Source organism: Lupinus angustifolius, chromosome LG04 (genome assembly GCF_001865875.1).
Source record: "Lupinus angustifolius cultivar Tanjil chromosome LG04, LupAngTanjil_v1.0, whole genome shotgun sequence".
Taxonomy (NCBI): Eukaryota; Viridiplantae; Streptophyta; class Magnoliopsida; order Fabales; family Fabaceae; genus Lupinus; species Lupinus angustifolius.
The window spans coordinates 20,116,250-20,140,022 of NC_032012.1; the positions used below are offsets into that span (position 1 = coordinate 20,116,250).

At 31.6% G+C, this 23,773-nt stretch overlaps 3 protein-coding genes and 1 long non-coding RNA gene across 6 annotated transcripts; 3 read left to right on the forward strand and 1 right to left on the reverse strand.

The window, feature by feature from the left end:
• Nucleotides 595–5,248, forward strand: LOC109346144. 3 transcript variants are annotated; one of them, XM_019585546.1, is made up of 6 exons: nucleotides 596–936; nucleotides 2,759–3,147; nucleotides 3,181–3,520; nucleotides 4,217–4,405; nucleotides 4,638–4,769; nucleotides 4,902–5,248. In XM_019585546.1, the coding sequence occupies exons 1-6, from the start codon at nucleotides 877–879 to the stop codon at nucleotides 5,007–5,009; spliced, it is 1,218 nt and encodes a 405-aa protein (XP_019441091.1). In that variant the 5' UTR covers nucleotides 596–876; the 3' UTR covers nucleotides 5,010–5,248. The 3 variants fall into 3 exon arrangements, with proteins under 3 accessions (XP_019441090.1, XP_019441091.1, XP_019441089.1); XM_019585545.1 differs by having other exon boundaries at nucleotides 595–936; nucleotides 2,759–3,520; nucleotides 4,638–4,766; XM_019585544.1 differs by having other exon boundaries at nucleotides 2,759–3,520.
• On the forward strand, nucleotides 9,737–14,084 carry LOC109346146. The gene is made up of 3 exons (XM_019585549.1): nucleotides 9,737–10,360; nucleotides 11,064–12,828; nucleotides 13,569–14,084. Exons 2-3 carry the CDS (start codon nucleotides 11,152–11,154, stop codon nucleotides 13,734–13,736), a joined length of 1,845 nt encoding a protein of 614 aa, XP_019441094.1. The 5' UTR covers nucleotides 9,737–10,360; nucleotides 11,064–11,151; the 3' UTR covers nucleotides 13,737–14,084.
• LOC109346147 (acid phosphatase 1-like) lies at nucleotides 20,230–21,857 on the forward strand. Its single transcript, XM_019585550.1, has 3 exons — nucleotides 20,230–20,967; nucleotides 21,063–21,272; nucleotides 21,588–21,857. Exons 1-3 carry the CDS (start codon nucleotides 20,588–20,590, stop codon nucleotides 21,763–21,765), a joined length of 768 nt encoding a protein of 255 aa, XP_019441095.1. The 5' UTR covers nucleotides 20,230–20,587; the 3' UTR covers nucleotides 21,766–21,857.
• LOC109346148 lies at nucleotides 21,493–23,341 on the reverse strand. Its single transcript, XR_002107488.1, has 2 exons — nucleotides 22,686–23,341; nucleotides 21,493–21,610 (listed from the first exon to the last, which is right to left on the reverse strand). It is a non-coding gene; the product is annotated as an uncharacterized LOC109346148 (long non-coding RNA).

Genomic DNA, 23,773 nt, shown 5'->3' on the forward strand with positions numbered 1-23,773 from the left:
CTTTTTGTGGTATTTTGCTATAATTGAGTGTATTATTTCTCCAAAGCAAACTATCTTATGCTACACTTACACCCTTAATTTTATAAAATGTCCCGTGATCTTAATTTACAAATTGATCATTACAAAAATTAAATCCACTTATAACTCAAACTACCAACACCATTTTTTGGGTACAGTTTTTTTTAAAGTAAGCTCGTTAAGTTAATGGATGATTCAAGTAGTACACTTGACTTGCCAAAATATTATTTCATTTTCTTGGGACCAAAGGCATTAAAAATCATTTGTGTGGGTGGAGAATCAAATATAATTTCTATTTTTATCAATATTCCTTATAATGACATGTGAATCATTGTTTTTTGTCAACTTCTATATTAATAACTCATAAAGTATAAAAATAAATAATAAAAACAACATTGAATTATGAATAGAAAGGAAGAATAGTATAATGCTTGGTAAACCAAAAAATGCAAGTGAAAAAGCAATGTTATGCTATAGAGTTTGCATGAGTTCATGGCTTACCTTAAATCTCGTATAGACACCCTTTTTAGACAACCCCCTCTTCTTATCCCTTATATATGCCCCATATAACTGATTCCTTTGAGTCTTTGACACCCTTATAAAACTACCTATAACTACTCATCTTAATTTCCCTCTTTCTGCATGGAGGAGTATAGTTGTTGTACATTGTTTCTTACTAACCAAGAAAGTTCCGCTGCAACAACAAATTGTTACATTTTGCACTACATAGTATAATATTATATATTAATCTATATATATATATATATATATATATACCTTTTGGTATTTTATATTTTTTGGGGTGCCTTGATATATTGCCTTGTTTCTTGTGCGAGGGGATAACACATACACAAGACCATGTTGCATGATGTTTTTGATCAACCACTGCCACAAAAGGAGGAGGAGGAACTTACCATTGTAATAATCTCAATCTAGTTACAATAATCTATGTGAAGTTCATTATGTTACATGCATGCATGTGTTCTAGTTACCTTAACTTGTGTAAACATGTCATATGATGTAATCTTAATAATTCAAAAGGTTTTAGTTTCCTTGTAGGTGATGTTATTTAATTTATGAAACTTTCAAATTTTGATATGAAAGTGGGTTATTTTTATTTCGGAATCTCTTTGTAATATGGTAGAATTCAAGCCCAAGTTTTTTCCCCGCACTTGTTCTTTTCTTGTGATTGAATAGTTTATTTGTTATTAGTTTGATTTTCATCAAAGTCTGAATATTATTCCTTTCCCTATTATTAGTGCTATTTCTAGAGTACTATTAGCTTTTCTATAATTCTAGAAGTTATTCTCAAATTGAATTCCAGATTTCCGTGACAATTTGCAGTACAGAACGTTTTCTATTCTTTCTCAGTGCTTTTTGGTTGGCAATTAGAACAACTTAGAGATTCCATAAGAATTAGGATTTTACCATTTTTTGATATTATCTTATCCAATCCAAGACAAGGGAATGTCACCAAAATGTCATTTTCTGAGGAAAACTTTGAGAACTACATAGTAATTATGTCAAATTCAGCATGTTTTTATGTGATAATCGTGTAAAAACACCTTTAAATTATTGTAGAATATATAGCTTTTTTGTGCTTTTCTAAAGGATGGGATATTGATATTCTTATTCAGTTTAGAGAGGAGAAGAAATGACTTTGTCAACAGATCACATGCATAGCATCATGGGTTCCTTTAAGTGCCTTTCAATTCCCATTCAAGCATAGTTTCCATACACTGAATGATCCTTCTTTGTTTACAAAATCATTCGGGTAACTTTCCTCCTACATGCTACATTGTCACATGAAGGCATAGGTGCACTTTCTTTTATAATTTATACTATAAAAATCCAAAAAGAGCCAACCCTTTTCGAGAACTTAGTATCCTTTTTTTTAACAAATACAAACACAACGTTGTGAATTATGCAACCAACCACATATGTATGTAGAATGGCCAGTTGATACCAACGAGGTATTCGTATAATTGTATAAGAATTCATTTGATTCTCTAATGGATTAGAAGGTCAAAGATTTTATTCCTTGGAATGACACTTTTTTTTAATCTGCAAATGTTAGTATGCTAGTATTTATTGGGGGTGAGACTCGAATCATCAACCTCCTTCACTATACTCCTTCTCCTTAACCATCAAACCACCTTATAACTCGAACCCACAACCTCATTCACTCTATTCCTTAAACCCTTTCACTTTAACCATCAGACCAACTTATGACTCACTTGTCAGAAGGGGCAATCATGCACCCGAAAGAATTAGTTCCTTAATGAAAAATGGTAAGAGGATACTCTTAGTTATACAACAAAAAAAATGCCCAATTGATATTTTGTACATTGTTTTATTTCATTTTCTTCTAGATATAGGACTTGCATTCATGACCATAACTGATATTTGTAGGCATGCTATTCAGATATTCATTTTAGAATGGCACACTATTTGATGAAGACATGTGTAGACTAAAGTTTAAACTGATTGGAGAATATTATCTGTTGAAAATTCAAACTATGGGATGGCTATGTGGTCAGATCAGACTAGTTTCTATCAATAAAAACTGGAATTGGATTCAGCCTCATAATCAGAGAAAATAACAAAAGATTGTGCAAAAATAGTCTTCTACTTGTTTTATAAAGAGTCACTCAAAAAATTATTATGAGTTATATGTGTGCTTAGTGCTTAGTTTTTTGTAGTTATGTTCACATTATTGCTTCTACATCACTTGCTGCAGGATGAAATTTCAATCCCTATTAGCAATCAAATTTTGGATCTTTGTGACTCTGAATTGTTCCAAGAGCCTCATCAGAATTCTGAGGTTACCTCAAGCTCAAATTGTTGCTATGATGAAAACTCATCATATGTAACAAATATATCTCTAGCTTTAGATAATATAGACAATAAGATAAATAGTAATAGCAATAACACAGTGACTACCCCAACTAGCACCACCACAAACAACAACACAACCAATAACAGCAATCTTTCAATCATATTTGACTCACAAGAAGACATTGACAATGATATATCTGCCTCAATAGACTTCTCATCATCCAAAACTTTCAATATTCCACAGTTTCTCCAAGAACAGTTCGGTAATTTCTCTTCTATGCAGCAGCCTAATGTGCAGCAACAATTAGCAGCATGTAATTCAGGTGTGGAAGGATTTTCTCAGTATCCGAATGACCCTGTTGCACCACTCATTGGAGCTCCATTAACTTCTGTTTTTGAAGAGGATTGCATATCTTCTGTTCCTTCTTATATGCCTCTAAACCCTTCATCTCTATCTTGCAATTTTCTTGGCCCTGCCATAGGACAATACATGCCTATTGGTCCTCTTACCACTGCCTTGTCCGCTGACCGTTCCGGATTGTTTGGTGAGAGCATGCTTTTTGGTTCTGATATTCAGACACAAGAGCTGGAATACCAAGCCGAAAATGGTGGAATGTTTTGTACAGATTCAATGCCACAAGTGTTTAGTCCTTCAGACCTTCAGGTATGGCCAATTTTCAAACCATAGTCACCATTTTTTAATGTATAATTGTAAGACATCCTTTACATTGTGAAGTAGCATGAATTGATACGCAAGAACTAGTACACGATTCACATGGTTACCGAGTAAATTCTGGTACTATGTTTCGAACTATTTGGTATGTTTTATTTATTTATGCTTATAGAGTTATAGTAAATGTTCTATTCGAAATATGTTCGATATATTCTGAAATAAGGAAAAAGAAATCCAATCTCCAATGTCCAAATAAATACTATATATGCTACAATACTTCCTACTTTAAGGTTCTTAACAATTAAAAGAGACTTTGTTAGAGTTGGTAAGTTTTCAATAGGTCATGGTCAAGACAAATTTCTAAGAAGCTAATACCCTATAGGATATAGATGCTCATATCCATGAAAACAGTATCTACCATATCAGTCACTTTAAGATGTCACCTGTAGAAAGTAGCATAAATTTTGGACTAGTAGCAAGAAGGAATCACTACTTTAACCAAAAAATTGATAATGAAAAGCATCATGATTAGAAAAGTCACATTTCATGGATGGTTACTTTTGTACATCACTTTCCACAACCTTTATTTAAAGTTAATAGTAGTTGTACTTTGTAATAGTATGTTTTGCATTTGTGTTGAGCAAATGAAAGAAAATAACTGTTTTTATTTGTTAATTTCTTTCTCAGGCACTTGGTGTTGTTGAGAATCAGAAGCTAGTAGTTGGTGCTGGGAATTCTGCTACTTTGACAACAGAAATCTCATCTTTGGAGGACTCTACCTTCAAGGTTGGAAAACTTTCTGTTGAACAAAGGAAAGAAAAGATCCATAGATACATGAAGAAAAGAAATGAAAGAAACTTTAGCAAGAAAATTAAGGTAGTGCCTCAAAACTTAGTGATTGATTTGAGGGTATTCACGTTGGTAATTGTCTATTCGACTTCATACAAATCAATAAAAGATTACATTTTCTATTGAAAGAGTATAAATCACGAACAAAGATTGTGAATAGACAGTTAGATGTACAAACAAATATCGAATCATATAATGTAACTATAAGATTGTTACATCATATAACATGTTCAACTAATGATTCAAGCAAAATGTGCAGTATGCATGCCGAAAAACTCTAGCAGATAGCCGACCTCGGGTTAGAGGAAGGTTTGCAAAGAATGATGAATTTGGAGATACACATAACAATCATAGATCTGCTAGTAGCAATCATGAAGAAGATGATGAAGAAGTAAGATCCTCTAGCACATTTCAATTATTATTTAGATTAATAAAAGGACACATTTTTTTATTTAACTTATACCTTTACATAATTACATTCCTTAATCTTAGAACCCTTTTAAATTTTGATTTATGATAACAGGTTGTTGTGAAAGAAGAAGATGATATGGTTGATTCATCAGATATCTTTGCTCACATCAGTGGAGTGAACTCCTTCAAATGCAATTATTCCATTCAATCATGGATTTGAATCAATAGTTTGATTAGTATACCTACATTTAGATTTTGTATATTTATCTTATCTGGATTTAATGGATTTGATAAAACTGAATAATTCGGGTCCTAATACTATACCAATAAGTGAATGAAGAATAAACATGTAGAGAGTAAGTAAATAAATAACTGTATAAATTTTTGCAGACACTATATTTATGAATAATTGTGCCTATTAAGAATCACAAGTTGTAATTGTATTATCCTATAGAAATTTCACTTGTCTCATACCATAAATTAAGATTGATTAGAGAAAAAAAATGTTAAGTTGAATATATATTTTTCAACGGATCATAATGATATATTGAGTAACACAATTTTTGGGATAGTAAAGGATCACCTAATTTTTTTTGTATTACTAAGGATAGTTCCTCACTTTTTAAGTAAGGAACTAATCTCTTTCGGGGTGCATGGTTGCCTCACCAATAAATGTTGCTCTCAGGAATCGAATCCTTAAACTTTTGATAATCTTGGCGGTCTAATGAAGTTTTACACGACTCAACTCTTTGTTGGTATATGATTATCTTATTAATATTGTGTATTTTGTAATGGATAGGAACTAGCATTTAAGTTTCTTTCTTTTCTGGTTTTTTTTACCATTATTAAAAGTCCTAAGCCCAACCTCCCTTTTTTTTTACGCATACAAAGTTTTGAAGTATTTTTATTGGCTTTACTTTTTGTTGGGCAGAGGTGGAGAAATTAAATTATGATTATAATAGAAAAGGTACTCAACAAACGAATAAAACATATCTTATACTAATATGATTAACAAAAATAAATTTATGAGTATGTGGGAATTAGAGGTACCCATCTCCATCTCTGTCTCTTTCATAGTTACTTATGATGGGAACCAATACTGAGTATTTTTGTTTATCCTTAGATGTGGATTTTCTTCATTTTATTCTGTTAATTTTTTTAATCTATTTCACCTCATCCAACTTTAAAATTAAATTGAATATTTTATCATATAAACAAAGTATGCAAAATGTTAAGAGAAGATGAGCATAAGTGCCCTTAAGGTCACATGCAATGTAAACTGAAAAAAGTCATATTGTGTTATTTTACTCACACATCACTTAAGGTCAAGTATGATAAAACATAAAAAAATAGAAGAATCAAACATGTTGTCTACAATGTTAAATTTATTTTTTCAAAGTCACATACAAGACAAAATGAATATGATGACACTTTTTTTACATAGTTTGAATTATTATTGAGTTAGAGGTTATAGTATTATAGAGGATGATAAAGTAGAGCGTTGAAAGGATGTGAATTGTGAAAAGGATGAAGTGAGTGTTGGGAAATAAAAGAGCAGAATGTTAAAAATATAGAAAAGACAATTTTTTACATTTAAAAATATATATTAGGTTATAAACCTTAAAACTTAGGTTGTAAAGTCAACCTCCACTATTTAATCCATACAATGAGACAATTATAAAGTCTTTGTTATTATGGTGGTATAATAGTTCTATTAACCTCCATAACCACTAGTTTATTTGGTAGGGGTCTTTGTGAATTGCATCCTTAGAATAGATTTAGAGAATCGAATCACTAACAAAAGTTTACAACTTAACTCTTTAGCTACTAATTGATTAAGTAGAACTCAAACTTTAGATATCTACTTTGATAATGTAATCCTATACAAAAAGACTCGATTATAAGTAAATTTAAATTTTATAAAGATTCAATTATAAATATCACAATTATAAGCTTTAGAATTTCCAAAAGAAACATGAGAAAATGTGAGAAGCTTTCATTCTGGCATTTTGATTAAAAGTTTTTCATCTTTTTCGGTTGGTCTGCAAGTAAAATTATGGGTTCTATAAATATATCGGCTTGTAAAAGCCAATTTATGGAGGTGGCCTCAAAGGATGATGTCATAATAGTAGAAGATGGTGGTTTGGTTGTATAAAATTGTACTATATTCCTAGATAGATTAAAATGTCAAAAACTCGATTTCTATCAACAACTTTCTAATGTTGCCCAAGAAATGAATATTTATAAGTAATGGATGCATTTTTAGATTAACAACCTACATTTATCATTTATGTATTAATTATTATTTGTTCATAAATAAAAACAATATATAAATTATGGATGATATATCAATAATATTAAAATATTTATACTACCACTACGTATATTTTGTACTTATAGTTACTCTCTTCATTCCATATCTTTTGATGTCTTAGCTTTTTAATATTATTCCGAATATTTTTTTTGTAGATTATATCTTATTTATTATTCTTCAACTTTATTTTTATGGTATAATATATATACATTGTTAGCTTAAAATTTATATACAATAATGATTAAATATATTATCATTGATATTGTAAAAAACTTATATAGTTGGAGTATACATAATTTCTCAGTTGTTTTCGATGCTCATCCACTTATTTGTGGATACCTATATGGATAATGGGTATTTACGGGTACCGAGTGGAATTTCAAATTTAATTATATATTTATAGTTTATAATAATTAATAAATAATAATTATTACTAGATAAATAATAACATATGTATATCATAAATTTATCAATATAGTTCAATTACTTAAACTCATTATTAATAAGAATTAGTTAAAATATAATCTTAACATATTTCAAAATATAATATATAAAAAATTTACAATTATGTAAATATCAAATTAGAGAGATGAATATGAGTGCAATAAATAAAGTGAAGAGAACAATGAAGAAGAATGAGAATGTGTAACAGTGTCATATCACGTGTGAAACAGTGCAACGGAGAATGTTATCTATAAGTCTAAGTTATTTGGTCAACAAGCATCATGCCAAACAAGGCATATATGTACTTCACATATCTCACGTTAGCCTCTATTTCTCTCTCCATCACATGCCTAACAACCAAAACATAATTGGAAAATTTATAAAGCTATCAAAACTTTATATATTTTAAATTATTTTTCTTCTAAATTACTTCTTAAGTTTTATCTCTCCATGAAGTTTTTATTGTATAAATATATTGTTAAATTATTAGCATATCAAAAAGGAAATCGTTGCAATCACATTAGTAACAATGCAATAATAAATGTTAGCCAATAATAATATCTAAATAAAACCGTCGTCATAATATAATTTTAATTGATAAGATGATGAGAAAATGTAAGAGTTAAAAGTGGTTAATATAATAATAATATATATATATATATGAAGTAAAATAAGAATGATCTAATTGTTGAGTTTAAAAGAAAATGAATGACATAATTTTTTATTGCTATTAATTTAACATTATTTTTATATAGAGATCAACTTTATGAACAACTAAAATTTAAGGGGTAATTAGAAGGAAAAATAGTTGATAATGATTACTTATAAAAGACATAAACTTTAAGTTGTTTTTATAAACTTTTCCCAAATATAAAAATCGTTGAGAAAATATTTTAAAGTGAATTATACTAAAACCTCATAAATTTTAGTATAATTACATAAACCGTCCATCATTTTTGTACCTAAGCAAAATACTCATAATTTATGTACATAATTATACCGATTATGAGAAGGATAAGGGATAATTGTGACTTTTTAAGCACAAAAAAAAATGGTATTGAAGTCATTATTCTTGGTTTGTTACAATCTGCATCAATAATTCTGATGAGATATTTGAAATCACTCTTATACTATACTGTAACGAACAAAACATAATGGAGAGTTATTGAATGTTATATTTTGAATTTGTCACCACAAAATATTATATTTTGTTTAATTTAATTACACTTATAACTATTTTCTTGTTTAAGTGATTATACTTATCTCTTCTGTAGAGATGATCAATGTAATGTATATATATAATTATGAATGATTTAAGTAGATGTAAAAAAATTATGATTATTTATATAATTTAATTAAAACTTAGGTGATATAAGTATAATTTAATCAATATTTTATTGTTAAAAAATCCAAGTATGAGATTCATCTTTCTTATTTATATTTTATATAGTTATATATTCTATATTATAATAATCAAAATAATAATATTTTAAAATAGAATAAAAAGGAACTTTTTAGTTAGAGTGTTAGAGATTTGAATTTGTTCCTTACTTATTAAACAAATATTTATTATGATTATTTTTCTTAAAACTTTTAGCATATATGAATTTTGTGTTCAAATCATTGACAACGATGAACTACTGTCCATGATAGTCTTTACGTTGATTTAAATGAAAAAAAATATATTTGACTTAAATATATTAGTTTGAATTTAATGCTAGTATATAAAAAGAGTAATGATATATTTTTTACTAAATTCTTCTCCTTCAAGATATCATTTTATGATTTATAATACATTTGATTTTTATTATGGTATATTATAATTTGTAGTATAATATATCTTTCCCATGTAAAAAAGTAACCATTGATCAGAATTCACTTTCCTAGTATCAAAGGAAAAATTCATTATACTATCAAATTAGAGATGTTAGGAAAAAAAATACACTATAGTATAAAAAATTAGTGCTCTAAAAATATCCATTTATAAAATTAAAAGAATTAGAAAATATTTTTTAGAAACGAGTTCTAAAACATAATTATCATAAAGTAATCACGCAAAAATTGATGAAGAAAAATGAGAAATGTTAGAAAAAGAAAAGTCAAAAATGGAAATGGATGAATAATATGCAACTGGCACCACCTTTGGCTTTTTATCACATATCTATCATGGGCACCAGCTCATATATCTCTATATTCACTCAATTTCTCTTTCCATGTTAGAATTCTTTTGGTACATTCACACTCTTGAATCTTCACACTGCAAACTAGAATCAACATCAACAACAACAAAGAATAGTGGGTCCCTAAAGGATTCAACACTACCCTCATATTTAGGTGCAAAAAAACAAACAAACAAACTCTTTTTCTCTTAGTTGTACTACATTTTCAACCATTAAACGTGTCCATGTTCATGCCTCCACTATGTCTTTGTTTTTTTAGTTGGGTCTAGTTAGTTTTCTCTAGAATGGTGTCAAGTACAATTATATTAACTAATAAAGTTGCACCCTTGTCTTCAATGATCATTATTATATAAAAAAACTGTTTTTTTGGAACCTAGTATTATCATCATCATCATTACTTGTCGTGGTGGTTGTGGTTTGATCTTTGTTTCATATGTTTTCTTCATTTTTGTGTTTGTTTCTGTCCATTTGGGTTTATTAGCTCACCTCTTTCCCTTGATTTTGGAGTTGAAAAGCTAAAAAATTTGTGGGTTTTGGTCTGTGATAAATCAGCTACTTCTCTTCAGCTTTAATCTGGGTTTGTGTTCATTTTGTTGAGGTGCTCTTGGTTCTTATTGGATTCAGATTTATCAGGTAATTAAAAAGCTGTGTACTTTTTATTATGATTATTTGTTCTGTGTTTATTTTTCTGCATTTCTTTATTGAATTCTTCATTTCTTATTGGAGCACTTTCTGGTTTTCTGTTTGTATGGATTTAATTCAGTTAATTTCTGTTATATAAGATGTTGATTGACCATCCTTTTTGGAATTTAAGGCTGTAAGATGCGGGGAGGTTGAACCTTCCCCTTTCCTTCATCCTCACTTCTTCTAAAGGCTCTTAGTGGGGCATGGGAAGGGTAGGTGTACGCAGCCTTACCCGCAAATAAAGATGTTGTTTCTAGGATTTAAACCTGTGACCTCATGCTCACTAAGCAACAACTATTGGTTAGTGAAGTATTGTTTCGGTATGTTTGCATACTATTGGTTACATAAATCATGGAATTATGATATACCAGTTTCACAACCCAGAGAATTTGCTTTAATCATAAGTATGCAAACAAATTGTGATACAAATTCTTATTCTTATTTTATCGTTTGCATATCTGTTTTTGTTTAATTTAACTTTTGAAAAGTTTATGTCATGATATGTAGAAGAACTCCATAATTTGTTTGTTATCATTAGAGCTCAAATAGGTTGACTCTTTAAGCAAAACTACTAAAGTTCTACCCTCAAATTCATTATTTTACAGAAAATCGTTCTCTCGGTACCTTACCATTTTTTGGGGTATGTGTTCAGGTTATCATTCTCCGTCTTTAGTTTAAGGAAGATGACTATGAGAGAAGGTTCCCACCATTAAAGCTGAGTACTTTAGAAGCAGTACAAGATGGAAAATTCTGGTTTGTGGGTTCTAAAAGAGCGCCACGGGAAAATTGACTCGTTGCAAAGCTTGTGCGATGATGGGGAATTATCAGATGAAGACTCTTCGAAATCACAGTTTAAAAAGTTGAATAAAAGGTCAAACTCTGATCATGCTATAGTTGTAAATGCTACCCAGTCACAAATTAGTAAAGTTTGCTTCGAGGATTTATTCTTCCAGCGGCATGTTCATGGTCTGGACAACCGGGTTCCAAAGCATATGGTGAGTATAGATGAGAAATATCTTCGTAACTACCTGGAATTCGTGCACAACAATGCATTAAAAGCGGCTCAATGCAATACACCTGCAATCTTAAGTGCCACAAATGCGGGGATTTTATCAGAAAGCTCGATTACAGCTAAAGTTTTTGGTGGTTCACGACAGTTTGTCTTAGAATGTCCCGTAACGACCGAGACTGGGAGAGTAGCTGTAAGTGCTGACGCCGGAGAACAGTGGACATCAGGTACAGTAATGGGGAGCAAGAGTATGATAAATATATTGAATAGTACCCTGCTTCAGCAGTTTGGTGTTTCGGATAGAAATGACAATTTAAACAGGATGGACTTTACAGATGCTAAAGATTTGATATGCTATGACTTTGTGGACTCTTCTAGGGATTTGAGTATCACTTCATCATATAAGGAAACACCATGGGTGCCGGGTCATAAGTATGGCACTAGTTCTGTTCATAAAAGGCTTGCCTCTACTTCTACCACCAACTCCGCTTGTTCTGATTTCTTGTCTTTCCCTTCTCCTAATCTATCTCAGGGAACGATCCAACGTATGTGGGAGCAAGGGGTTCCTCATTTTGTTTTTTCTGAAGACGATAAGAAGGAGGTCTATGTATCCAAATTGGTGAAGTTAGATTCAACGGATGATAAGTCTTTGGACTATGTATACCAGTTTCACTTGAAAAAGCACGGTCGAAAGGGTCATGAGATTCCTGACAGCGGACAACTTGTTGGTAAGATGAATGTATCAACAAGTTTCACCATCTGCCCGAACAATTGTAGAATGATGGAGACTCAGTTTACATTGTTCGGAAACATGAAAATTTATGACAAACAAATGCACAAAACAAGCCATTCTCACAAGAACAAGGGGCTCTCCAAGAAGATGTCAAAAGTTTTCAGAACTAGTCAAACATTCAAACACAGAACACTCTCAATGTTTGGTGGATCGTGTGCCATATCGGAAAGTTTCCCATGGGAGTTACATGCTCTTGGTGCTACTAACTTCTTGGATACTAATGTTCCTCCGAATTTCGAGCTGGCTGCCATTGTTACGAAAGAACATATTCCTTGTAAAAAGCAAGAGAAATTTGGAGGCTGGGGTTTAAAATTTCTGAACAAATCTACAGTAAGTCAAAGCACATCGCCTGCTGAAAGTTGTAGTGGAAACACCGGTTATTGCTCAACTAGCACGGACGTTTTAATTCCGGCAGGGCTTCATGGTGGGCCAATAACAAGAAATGGTGGTCCATCCAGTCTCATAGATAGATGGAGATCCGGGGGCCATTGCGACTGTGGTGGTTGGGATGAGGGATGTCCTCTGACAGTACTTCAGAGACAATCTAGCGAAGAACAGGTTCTGTCTCAAGTAGATGCACTGCACGATTGCAAGACAGTTGACATAGTTACTCAGGTTTGTTAATATCTTATATTTTATATCTCTTTTTTTCTATTTTCTCTTTAAAAAAGCAATGTCAGTGATCTGGTATAATCAGTGAACGGGAGGCACGAGTATGGGAGCTGTAAGAGTTGGTTTTTGCTAAATACATTTTTCTTCTGTGTTTCTCCTCGAATCATCAAATTTTTGTCCTCTTTGATTATCTTCACATTTGTTCTGTATTGTTAGATGTATAAGTATAACTAGCTTTACATATAACAACAAGAATAGCCACCAAGCTCAATCTCACTAGGTGGGGTTGACTACATCAATATTTGACACCTTTGTGCTCTACTAGAATTTAGAAACCAAATTTTGAACAGAATAAAAGGATAGCTCAGTACACGAGGCTCTCACCTAGTGAGTGAATGAGGAGGGTAGATGTATGCAGTCTTACCCTCTCAAGCTAAGAGATTATTTCAAAGATTTGAACCCATAAACTCCATGTCACAAGGCAAACAACCTCACTGTTCTGCCGAGACTGATCCTCTTGTTTTTCTCCTATAGTTCTCTTCGATTTTCCTCTAAAGCTTAAATAATATAGTTCCGTAATCTGTTTGCGACACTGTAGTCTTCCTGTCAAATTCAAGCCATTTAATAGTTATATTTTAGACATGCATACATCTGAAATCTTATACATACCTTTTGTGCTCACTAAAAATAAACAATTATTTATGCAAGCATGCAATGAAATGACCATGCCCTTCAAATTGCAGGGTTCAAGCGATTTCAACCCCACCTTGAGGATGGCAAATGTTCATGAAGGTTTATGTTTTATTCATTTTCAACGGCCTCTGTCTGCACTACAGTCTTTCGCCATCGCCATGGCAATTATTCATGCGCGAAGTCCTACTCTTCGGCCCGATACTGCACAGGAGCTGTGATAGCAAAAGTAAAAACTCGTGGTTATTTAGCGGTCATAGTTTTCCTACTGTACTATAAAAGCAATTGAAGAAAGATTTTGGTTTCTATACATGTATCAGGTTTTCATTCCTGTGTTTAGCCCTTTAGTGTTGTTATTTTTCATACTATAAGATGTTAGCTTATTTAGGTGAACTAGCTATTTTTGGGTTTTCTCACAATTCATAGATTAGAACTCTTGCTAACATTTTCTTCTTCATTTTTTTGTTGAAGAATAGAATGTAAAAGGGTTTGTTGAAGAAAAATTGGTTAGTTGTATCATTAGATTGGTTTTCTGTAGTTGTTGATGAAAAGGAATAGGAATTATTATTAGCATATAATCTAAAGAATACTATTTGAATATAGCAATTACTTATGTGGCAGTGTGTTCTTTTTTTCTTTCCCATGTGAATCATATTGCACATAAAGGTTAGGTTGAAAAGTAGATGTTATTTTGTTTTGGCTGCAGTTGCTTGTTTTTCTATGTCATGTTTTCAAATAGTATGTTTTCTCTAACATTTTTATTATTACTTTCTTACCTACTCTTTTGACAATCACCACTCTGCATAAAATGTGGTGAAAAGCTATCATGCCCACCAAAAAATTTAATGTAAAATTTAAATAATAAAAGGAAACATTTATTTACATAATATCAAAATTGTGATGGCATTTGTGCATTTGAACAACACTTAATAAATAAGGTTATTGTTTCAGTTGCCTATAGAGGTGCTGGGGTAGTCAAATGACTCCTAATTTATCATATATTTCTGTTGTTAACTTGATTCATGATTTTGGCCCTCAGTGAACTTGTGGGGTTCCAAAGAGTTTTGGCCTTCAATGAACTTGTGGGGTTCAGAAGGAGTAAATGTGCTCATGCATATAAAACCTATTGTCAACTATTAAACTGGATGACATATTATGAAAAGTATAAAACTATTACATTAATCAAACCTTAGTCTTTTTAGGAGGATCAAATTAGGTCATAATATTGTATTGTAAATTCTTTTACAAAATGAATGAATTCATAACCTTTCCTAATTACTGTGCCTCTAACAATTGGATTAACTTTTGATATATTCTTTTTATTGGAGCTTGTAATGGACTTATCCACATATACTCAAGACACCTCACATGATTTTACCATATTTTTTATAATATGAGTTACCGAACTTTCTGCATTCATTCCTAATCCTATCATGTCTAGTGTCTCTATTCTTCCAACATAACATTCTCTTATTAACATTTTCCATCCAATATTTAGTCTCATATAATGTTATGAGTCTTATAGTTGTGTGGTAAAATTTTCTCTCAAATTTTAGTGTCTGTTTTTATCATATATGACACCCACCAATACTCCATTTTTATCTTTGTACGATTGACCCAAAATACTTAAATCTAGTAACTTGTGATATGATCTCCAATTTTGACATCTAAAATAAGGCTTGTCTACCTCTTGTTAAACTTAGATTTCATATATTACATTTTACTTCAACTTATACGAAAGTCATATATTTTTAAAGTTTTTTTTCACATCTCTAACTTTACATTTAATTCATATCTCGAGTCTCCAACTATCTAAAAAAACATGATTTTGCCATCAGTTCTTGGATATGTTGAATAAGCACATCCAAAACAAATATAAATAAATAATGGTTCAATATTGATTATTGGTGTTGTCCTTTAGTAATAGAGAAATGATATAAGACTTCATCTTATAGTCTAACACTAGTCTCCATCATATATATCTTTCATTTCATTGCTGAATCTGAATTACTTTATTTAACAGAGCTCTACAATACTTCTTTTAGGTACTTTATTAAAGGTATACTCTAATGGTTCTTCAATATTGAATGTGACAATGTAGTTTCTTGGTGAGTACATAAGGCCTCCTTTATAATTGGGCATATATTTTTCTATCCATTCTGTATTGAAATTGTTGCTATCCGTTTGCTTGGACCTACCTTTTGTGCACTAATATCTGAATTCTTATCTTTGTTTATACCATGAAACAACATTGTTTCATTTCCTTTACATTGTTTAATATTGTTATAGGATTTATGAAATGCATCTAGCATAAACTTTGCCTTCAAATAGTATACAAATGGTAATTGTTGACATTGATTTGAAGATTTCTACTTGGCAGACAACTTCCTTGTTTTTTGTTTATTTTTTATTATTATAAAGAAATGATACATTAAACTGAACACAAGGGGTGTCCACCCAATACAAAGAAAGATCAATTGGTGATCTTTTTAGTAGCTAAAGAAATACAGAGTTTTGGATCCATATACCAATCTGTCAAAGTTAAAGAAATTTTATTTACAAAAGAGGTGAACCAAATCCAATATCTTGTTTGGATTAAATGAAAAAGGTGAATATAACTAGGCTTCTTGTCTAAGAAAATCGCTTCATTTCACATAACCCAAACAACCGCAAACCACAACATTTTTCAAACTTGTGCGTCTCTACCTCTCTCAAGAGAACCATGAAGATTGAAGAACTCAAGAATTATTGAAGGAAAAGTAATTGGAGTTTGTAACCAAGAGTAAAAACCTTTCCACACACTTGAAACAAACTCACAAGATATGAATAAGTGATAAAATAATTCGACATGATTTTTGCATAAAGTGCATATCAAATCATCTACCCTCACTATAATATTCCTCTTAAACAACTCATCCTTTATCTGAAGCCTTCTTCTAAGGAGTTTCCAGACAAAGCAACAAATATTTGAAGACAAACAATTAATTCAACAATTTTTTAAAACTTTACCTAAAGAAGATTGTTGTTGATTCACTTGAGCCAAGTAAGTAGATTTAATCACATAGACCCATGAGGCATCTATCCCCCACCTCCATCTATCCAACATCTCCCTTTTGCATGAATGGTTATCAATCAAGACATACAAGCTGCTAGCAATGGACTCCTCTCTATCAAATAATGGTCTTCTCCAAGGAATTTCCCAAGACCACACATCATCCTTCCAATAGTCATAATCTCCCACCTGAGCAAGCTTGTTTCTAGCTAGATTAAATAATATAGGAAAAACTTCTTTAAGGCTCTGATTACTCACCCAAACATCTTGCCAAAAAGAGTTTGCAAACCACTACCAATTTCCCTCCAAATATTATCGATGAACCAACCACCTGTATCGCCTATAGGAGAATCGACTTTACCTAAATCCTTCGACCATCTCGAAGCATTGTTTTTACCATTCGAAGACCAATCAGGACCATACTTTGAAGTAATTACCTTCACCCAAAAAGCCTCATCATCATGCAATCTACGCCATTTCCATTTCCCCAACAAAGCTTGATTAAACAGACCAAGGTTCCTAACACCGAGACCTCCTAGCTCCTTGGGCTTGCAAACAACAACTCAATCTACCCAAGAAACACCTTTACCACCTCTCTTATTACCCCAAAGAAAACTTCGCTGCAAATTAACAATTTTAGCTAAAACCTTCTTTGGAGCTTTGTATAGAGAAAGCATATAGGTAGGAATGATTGATAAGACTGAATTCAGAAGAATAACTCTCCCGCCAAAAGAAATATGTTTACATTTCCAAGAAACAAGCCTCTTAGACACCACATCAATCATACATTGCCAAGTGGATAGTCTCTTTGGATTTGCCCCAATAGGAATGCCCAAGTAAAGAAAAGGGAAGGAGCCAACCTTACAACACAAGAAATTAGTTGCTACTAAAAGAACCAAAATCAACACCTTTATACCAAAAAGAGAGCTCTTGTTGGAGTTAACCTTCAAGCCCGAAGCTAACTCAAAACATCTAAGGATAATCTTCATGCACCAAAGATTTTTTCTGAAGGCTTACAAACAATAACAATATCATCGGCAAACTGAAGATTACAAACTTCTATACCACTGCCTCCTATTTTGTACCCCTCAAAAACACCAAGAGATCTAGCCTTCCTGACCAATCCAGCAAAGCCTTCCGCTACCATAAGAAAAAGGAAAGGAGTCATTGGATCCCCTTGCCTAATACCTCTAGAGACTGATAAGTGAGCCGCTGGACTTCCATTAACCAAGACAAACATAGAGGTTGAGGAAAAACAAGCATAAATCCACTTCCTCTATTTTCCCCAGAATCCAAACCGCATAAGCATATAGTCAAGGAAATTTCAATCAACAAAATCTTTCTCGAAATTAAATATAAGATAAACTTTATAAAGTATAAACCATCACTTCAAACCACATGAAATCTTTTATCCAACTTTATAAAGTATAAACCATCATTTCAAACCACATGAAATCTTTTATACAATGTTAATAAGATTTTCGCTATGATCACATAATAAAAAATGATAAATTTGTGAAACAAGTTATTATGTTAGTATTCTACTATTTTGTTGTAGTATCATAACACAATGGTAATTGCAATCACAATTGTTGGCAAAGATAATAATTTTCTTTGGAAGATGGAAAAGGTCAATCCTCATTAATTTGTTTAAATTGAAAAGTTTAGAAAACATTTGAAAATTGATTTGGGGTTCTGGAGTTCATCATGTGTAGATATGGGTTAAATAAAGCTTTGTTAATTGGTATAAAAAAAGAGAAGCAACACTTCTTTGTAGCATAGACACAATAAATGAAAAAAATATTGGAGATTTTTCTTTTAACCAAATAATAAGTATTTGGTTCATATTATTATGTCTTCATTCCATGTGCAACTCCACTGAGGTTATATGCAATTCTTGGTCCTCCATTCCTCAATGACATCAAATTTGATTAATGCCATTAGTTTGCCTTTAGAGATCACGTGAGAAATATGAGGATGTAATGTGTTAGAAAATAGGAGCATAGAGCAATGGCCCTAAGTGAAAATCACACATTTTGGTAAATCTTTCCATAGTCTTTTACTTATCTTTAGTTTTTTTTATTGGGTTTATTCAAGTGTGAAGTCTCACATTGGATATGCGGGGATGAATAAAAGAGTTTATAAGAAGGAAAGACTCATGAAACTAATGTCTTAAGGTTTTGGTTCAAGACGTGGTGTCTCAGTCTGATCCAACATTTTTATTGTGAGAAACCTTTCGATCACATTTTATTAATACTTGAAATATCGAACAATATTCTCTTATTTTTTAATAGAAATGAAGGAAATAAAAAGTTCTATTTCATGGTTCCCATGACTTGTTTATCTCAAAAACCAACTTACCCCTTAAGTGTGTATCTACTATGACATACCATCACACCCGGGTGGAATCCATTCGAGTATTTGGCATTTCCACCAAGAGTTTATCTTGCATATGCTTTTCTATATATACTACCATTTTAACTCACAACCCCAAAAGAAGCACATCATTTAAATTTCCTATTGCAAGAAGACTTTCAACATAATTTTGTAAGGGACCTTACACATGGATCTATAAACAATTGTCTTACTTAATAATTGTCTTTTTCATACCACTATCTCTTATACCACTTATCAGAACCAAAGAGCCCAAACACATAAAGCTCTACATCTGTTAGGTTAACTAACGAACCAAACAGATGAACTTTACACCACTTATATATTCTTGAACTTGTCCATTTATTATAATGATGTATTTGAAGAACTACAAGTTTAGAACTTTTAGTTCCTCAAAAATATTTATCAACTTTTGCAACACTTCTGACTTAAGAAAACCCTCCTATGAGTGACTTATCAATATATAATTAGAATATAACTTTGTTTAGCATAACTATCTGACAATTAATAAGCTAGGAGTGTAGGCTCTGTTTGATTATTACGATAAAATAAGGACAATATATGATAAAATAGGGTATGATATGAATTGGATAACTCTTATCTTGTCAAGTATTTGGCTTACGCCCAATAATGATGGAATTGATGCAGGCGGTGGTGGAGATGGTGGTAGTGTGGTGGTGGCGGTGGCGGTGGCGGTAGTGGTGTTCATGTGTGAGAATTATCCTTCCTGATCTTTTCTAACTCAACTTTCCGTGGGTTGAAATACAAAAGGTAAATAAGATAGTCTTATCCTATTATGTTAGCACATCAAACCCGGGAAACAATCTTATTTCGTCTCTCTTCATGTATAATAAACGAGCTTAGAAAGTCTATACAGTAGAAGCTAAAAGTTAGAAGCTGTTAAATTACTTAATAGATATAAATTTTATTAACTTTCATTTTATAAGCTCATACACTACTTCAAACAGGTTATCAAATACGAGTTTACAAGTCTGTAATTTATTAAAAAAGTCTATTTATCAAACATCAACATGTAGCTTATTTTTTATCCAATTAGCTAGTTGAATAACTTATAAGCTAGATGGTGATATTACCAAAGCCTCGTTTATTAAAACAAAACTCATCGATATAATAATAGTTAATGTTAAAGAATTTCCCTAGTACTATTTAGCTCAAGTTGACAACAATAACATTTTTGTGCACTACATAATTAAGGATTTATGTGTTCGTGCTGAGCACAAAAGTTTGTGTCATCTATGATTTGGTTCCATATAATAAACATTTGAGAGTGGTGATTAAATAATAAACATTTGTAGAACGTGTGAATCTGTTATAAAAAATATATGATTAGACAAATAAACCAATCTCTGACTGTGAGAGTAGAGGGGAAGCATGCTATTTTGTCAACTTTTATGGAAGTTTTTGAGCATCTTAAATGGATAGCCACACTCATAATAGAGACTTATCTTTAGTTTTATGGCTTTTGCCAACCATAGCAGCAGTGATGATGGTGGATACAGCTCAAATCCCATGTGGCATAGTCTCAGTCTTGATCCATTGCAACCATAAAAGGAATACTTGAGTCTATTTATTTTCCACTTCTACTCTCATTCTGAAGAAGAAAAAATGGGGAAAGCACTTTGCTTCTCTTTGGTTTCCATATGCTTTTTGATTCCTTTGGCATCTGCAAATTGGAACATATTAACTCAGAAGACACATAGTGGATTGATGATAAGCTTGAAGAACTATTGTGAAGGTTGGAGACTGAATGTTGAGTTGCATAACATTAGAGACTTTGAAGTCGTGCCTGAAGAATGCACTGACTACATTGGAAAATATATAAGGTCAACTCAATACAAAGTGGACTCTGAAAGGGCAATTGAAGAAAGCTTGATTTATCTCAGTACCAGTTGCAATCTGAAGAAAGATGTTGAAGATGCTTGGATTTTTGACATTGATGACACTTTGCTTTCTACAGTTCCTTATTACAAGGATAATTTATATGGGTAAGTCAAAATCCAATGTCATCACATTCTATGCATATTTAGTACATGTTTCTTGAAGTTAGCATTTTGACTTATGGGTGTTTTGTTGACAACAGGGGAAAGAAATTGAATGTGACAGATTTTGAGGAATGGATAAAAAAGGGAAAAGCCCCTGCTCTTGACTACTCATTGAAGCTCTTCAATGACCTTAAATCCAGAGGAATTCAGATTATTTTGATATCTTCAAGGAGAGAATATCTCAGATCAGTCACAACTGCCAACCTTGTCAATGTTGGTTATCATGGCTGGGCTGGTCTTATCTTGAGGTTAGTTCAGTCCAACTCTCCAATGCTTGATAGAATAAATCTTAGTATTGGCACAAGTCATTAATTTTTTTAGGGCAACATTTATACATTGTCGGTGGAAAGATTTATACACAATCAATACATCATATATTATTCAATGATGATTAAATATAAATGGTAAATAATGCAATGACAGTATAAAAACTCTTACATTATTGATGCATACTTCTTTGTTCTCTACTTTTTAAAAGGGTAGTAAAGTTCTTACTATGTCCTCTTTGATCCTCATTGTCTGCCAAAATCTTTTGTTTTGCTTGTGTTTTTCACTCTGTGCAGAGATCCAGCTGATGAATTGATATCTGTGGCAAAATACAAGTCAGATGTGAGAAAACAACTAATCAAAAACGGCTACCGCATTTGGGGAATTATAGGTGACCAATACAGCAGTTTTGAGGGACCTCCAAGCAGCACAAGAGGATTTAAACTTCCAAATCCAATTTACTATATTGCTTAATAATTGTGACTACATTATTTCTTCCTCATTTCAAACTTGTAGTAAGTTATATTATTTATTAAGGAATAAATTCTCAGTTAAGCAATGTAAAGGGTGTGGTGTGGTGTGGTGGTATAGTGAGTGATGGCAATTGTGAGGTTGTGATAATGAAGAATTTTTATTGGAAATTTCAAATATTTTTGCTGTACCATTTTATAGTAATAAGAGGTTAAGGACTTGACAAAAAATAATGTATTAGTCTGTTTACTCACTATCACCAGCTATGCAAATACTACAAGCTATATATTATAATTTGTAATATACAAAATCTATGATATCAGGTAAAGTAAAAGAAGTATTGATCCCTTTAACTTCCATGTACATTTTCTTTGTAGGGGATTAAAAGATGTCAGAAAGAAGAGTTAAAGACCCTGGTTGCACTAAGCATCACATTGTTTTGCTCAAAACTAGAGACTATGAAGACTGAATGGAATCCAACGGAGAGCTATCTCTTCAAATACTCTAATTTATCAATTTAACAAACATAACTTTGGAACTCCCATAATTTGGATGATCCAAGACAAAAATGAGAGGATAGAAAATTAGAAACAACTAAAATACGGATAAAAAATGTATCCCTATAACATGATAAGTGTCAAATGGCAGCCATGCGAAGAGGGGGCATTAAAGATCAACATACACTCCTCTAGTATGAACAATAATTAAGCACTCAATAGAAGGGGGAATTAACAATGAGGGGATTGGATGATAATCACAATTTACCCAACACTAGAAAATTGAAACTTCAGCCCATGATAAATATATATCAGTGAAAATAATAGAACTATATTTTGATAATAGGGTGTTTCTGCAGTTTGCATTTCCATAGAATTTCTAATAAACCATGATTCAGGAGTAAAAATGGTTAGAAAAGCACTGACCATCATAACAGAACTCAGTATACATACACATTTCGTCTAAGCAGATTGAGAAGAGAGTTTCAGGCATTCACTCTGGCACCTCCTAAGGCATATGTAACGACCATCAAATTTCCCCCATCACTGATATACAACTTCAGCAACTCTTCTTCTAATTCATATGCTCCACACTCTTAACAAAACAAGGAAAATCAATGAAATTTCTAGTTTGAATTGCTAATCAAGATTATCCACATAATGAGCAAACAAAAAATATACAACTAAATATTTCACGAAAACCAAATTTCTCAAATTTAGCAAAATCCAAGTGCCCCAAAGATTCACATCCCATTTCTCACTTTTGCAAAATATGCATGAGGCATTGAAGCATTTTATCAAACACCTGATAGTTTGGACCATTGGAGCCAAGGTGTGGTCTTTCTATGTTTATGTATAAATAAGATAAATGTCGTGAATGAATAAAGTATCTATATGTAGCTAAAACCTAAATGAACAACAAAACTTCAAAATTTAAAACAAAGAAACAGTACAAGTAGAAAATAAGAGAAATCACAAAGTCAATGGATGAACGTAACTAATCATAATGCAAAGAATTTGAGTTGGAATGAAATAAAATAGGAATAGTAAAAATAAAACATATGAATATCTATTTCTGTAAATTAGAGAAGAAAATATTACCAGCGACGGAGCAAGGCGGAGAAGGAGAGGCCAGACGGCAGCGCAGCCAAACACAGTTTCTGTCAATTCCTAATAGATCCGCCACCAGTAACTACTACTTTATTTTATAAAATATTTAAAGAGAAAAAAATTTAAAATTTATCGCATTATTTATTATTCATTTTTAATTATTATTAAAAATTCAAAAATAATTTTAATAAGTCAGAGATAATATATAAATTTTTATATTACATTAATATTAGCTTATATTAAAATGGCATCATATTCATTTTTTGGATTAACATGACACGGGATAATATTTAATGGCATAAATTACTTGAATCTTTTACTGATTTGAATGAATTATTTATAATTTAACTTTCCTTGTATATGGTAATGGCCTATTGAAAAGTTGTTCATTTTTGTTTCATTTT

Coding starts and splice junctions, on each gene's coding strand:
- LOC109346144 (XM_019585544.1), top strand. CDS start 877: ATGTTGCATGATGTTTTTGATCAACCACTGCCACAAAAGGAGGAGGAG. Junction 937..2,758: donor AGGAGGAGGAACTTACCATT/GTAATAATCTCA, acceptor CACTTGCTGCAG/GATGAAATTTCAATCCCTAT. Junction 4,406..4,637: donor ACTTTAGCAAGAAAATTAAG/GTAGTGCCTCAA, acceptor CAAAATGTGCAG/TATGCATGCCGAAAAACTCT.
- LOC109346146 (XM_019585549.1), top strand. CDS start 11,152: ATGGAAAATTCTGGTTTGTGGGTTCTAAAAGAGCGCCACGGGAAAATT. Junction 12,829..13,568: donor CAGTTGACATAGTTACTCAG/GTTTGTTAATAT, acceptor TTCAAATTGCAG/GGTTCAAGCGATTTCAACCC.
- LOC109346147 (XM_019585550.1), top strand. CDS start 20,588: ATGGGGAAAGCACTTTGCTTCTCTTTGGTTTCCATATGCTTTTTGATT. Junction 20,968..21,062: donor TACAAGGATAATTTATATGG/GTAAGTCAAAAT, acceptor TGTTGACAACAG/GGGAAAGAAATTGAATGTGA. Junction 21,273..21,587: donor TGGGCTGGTCTTATCTTGAG/GTTAGTTCAGTC, acceptor CACTCTGTGCAG/AGATCCAGCTGATGAATTGA.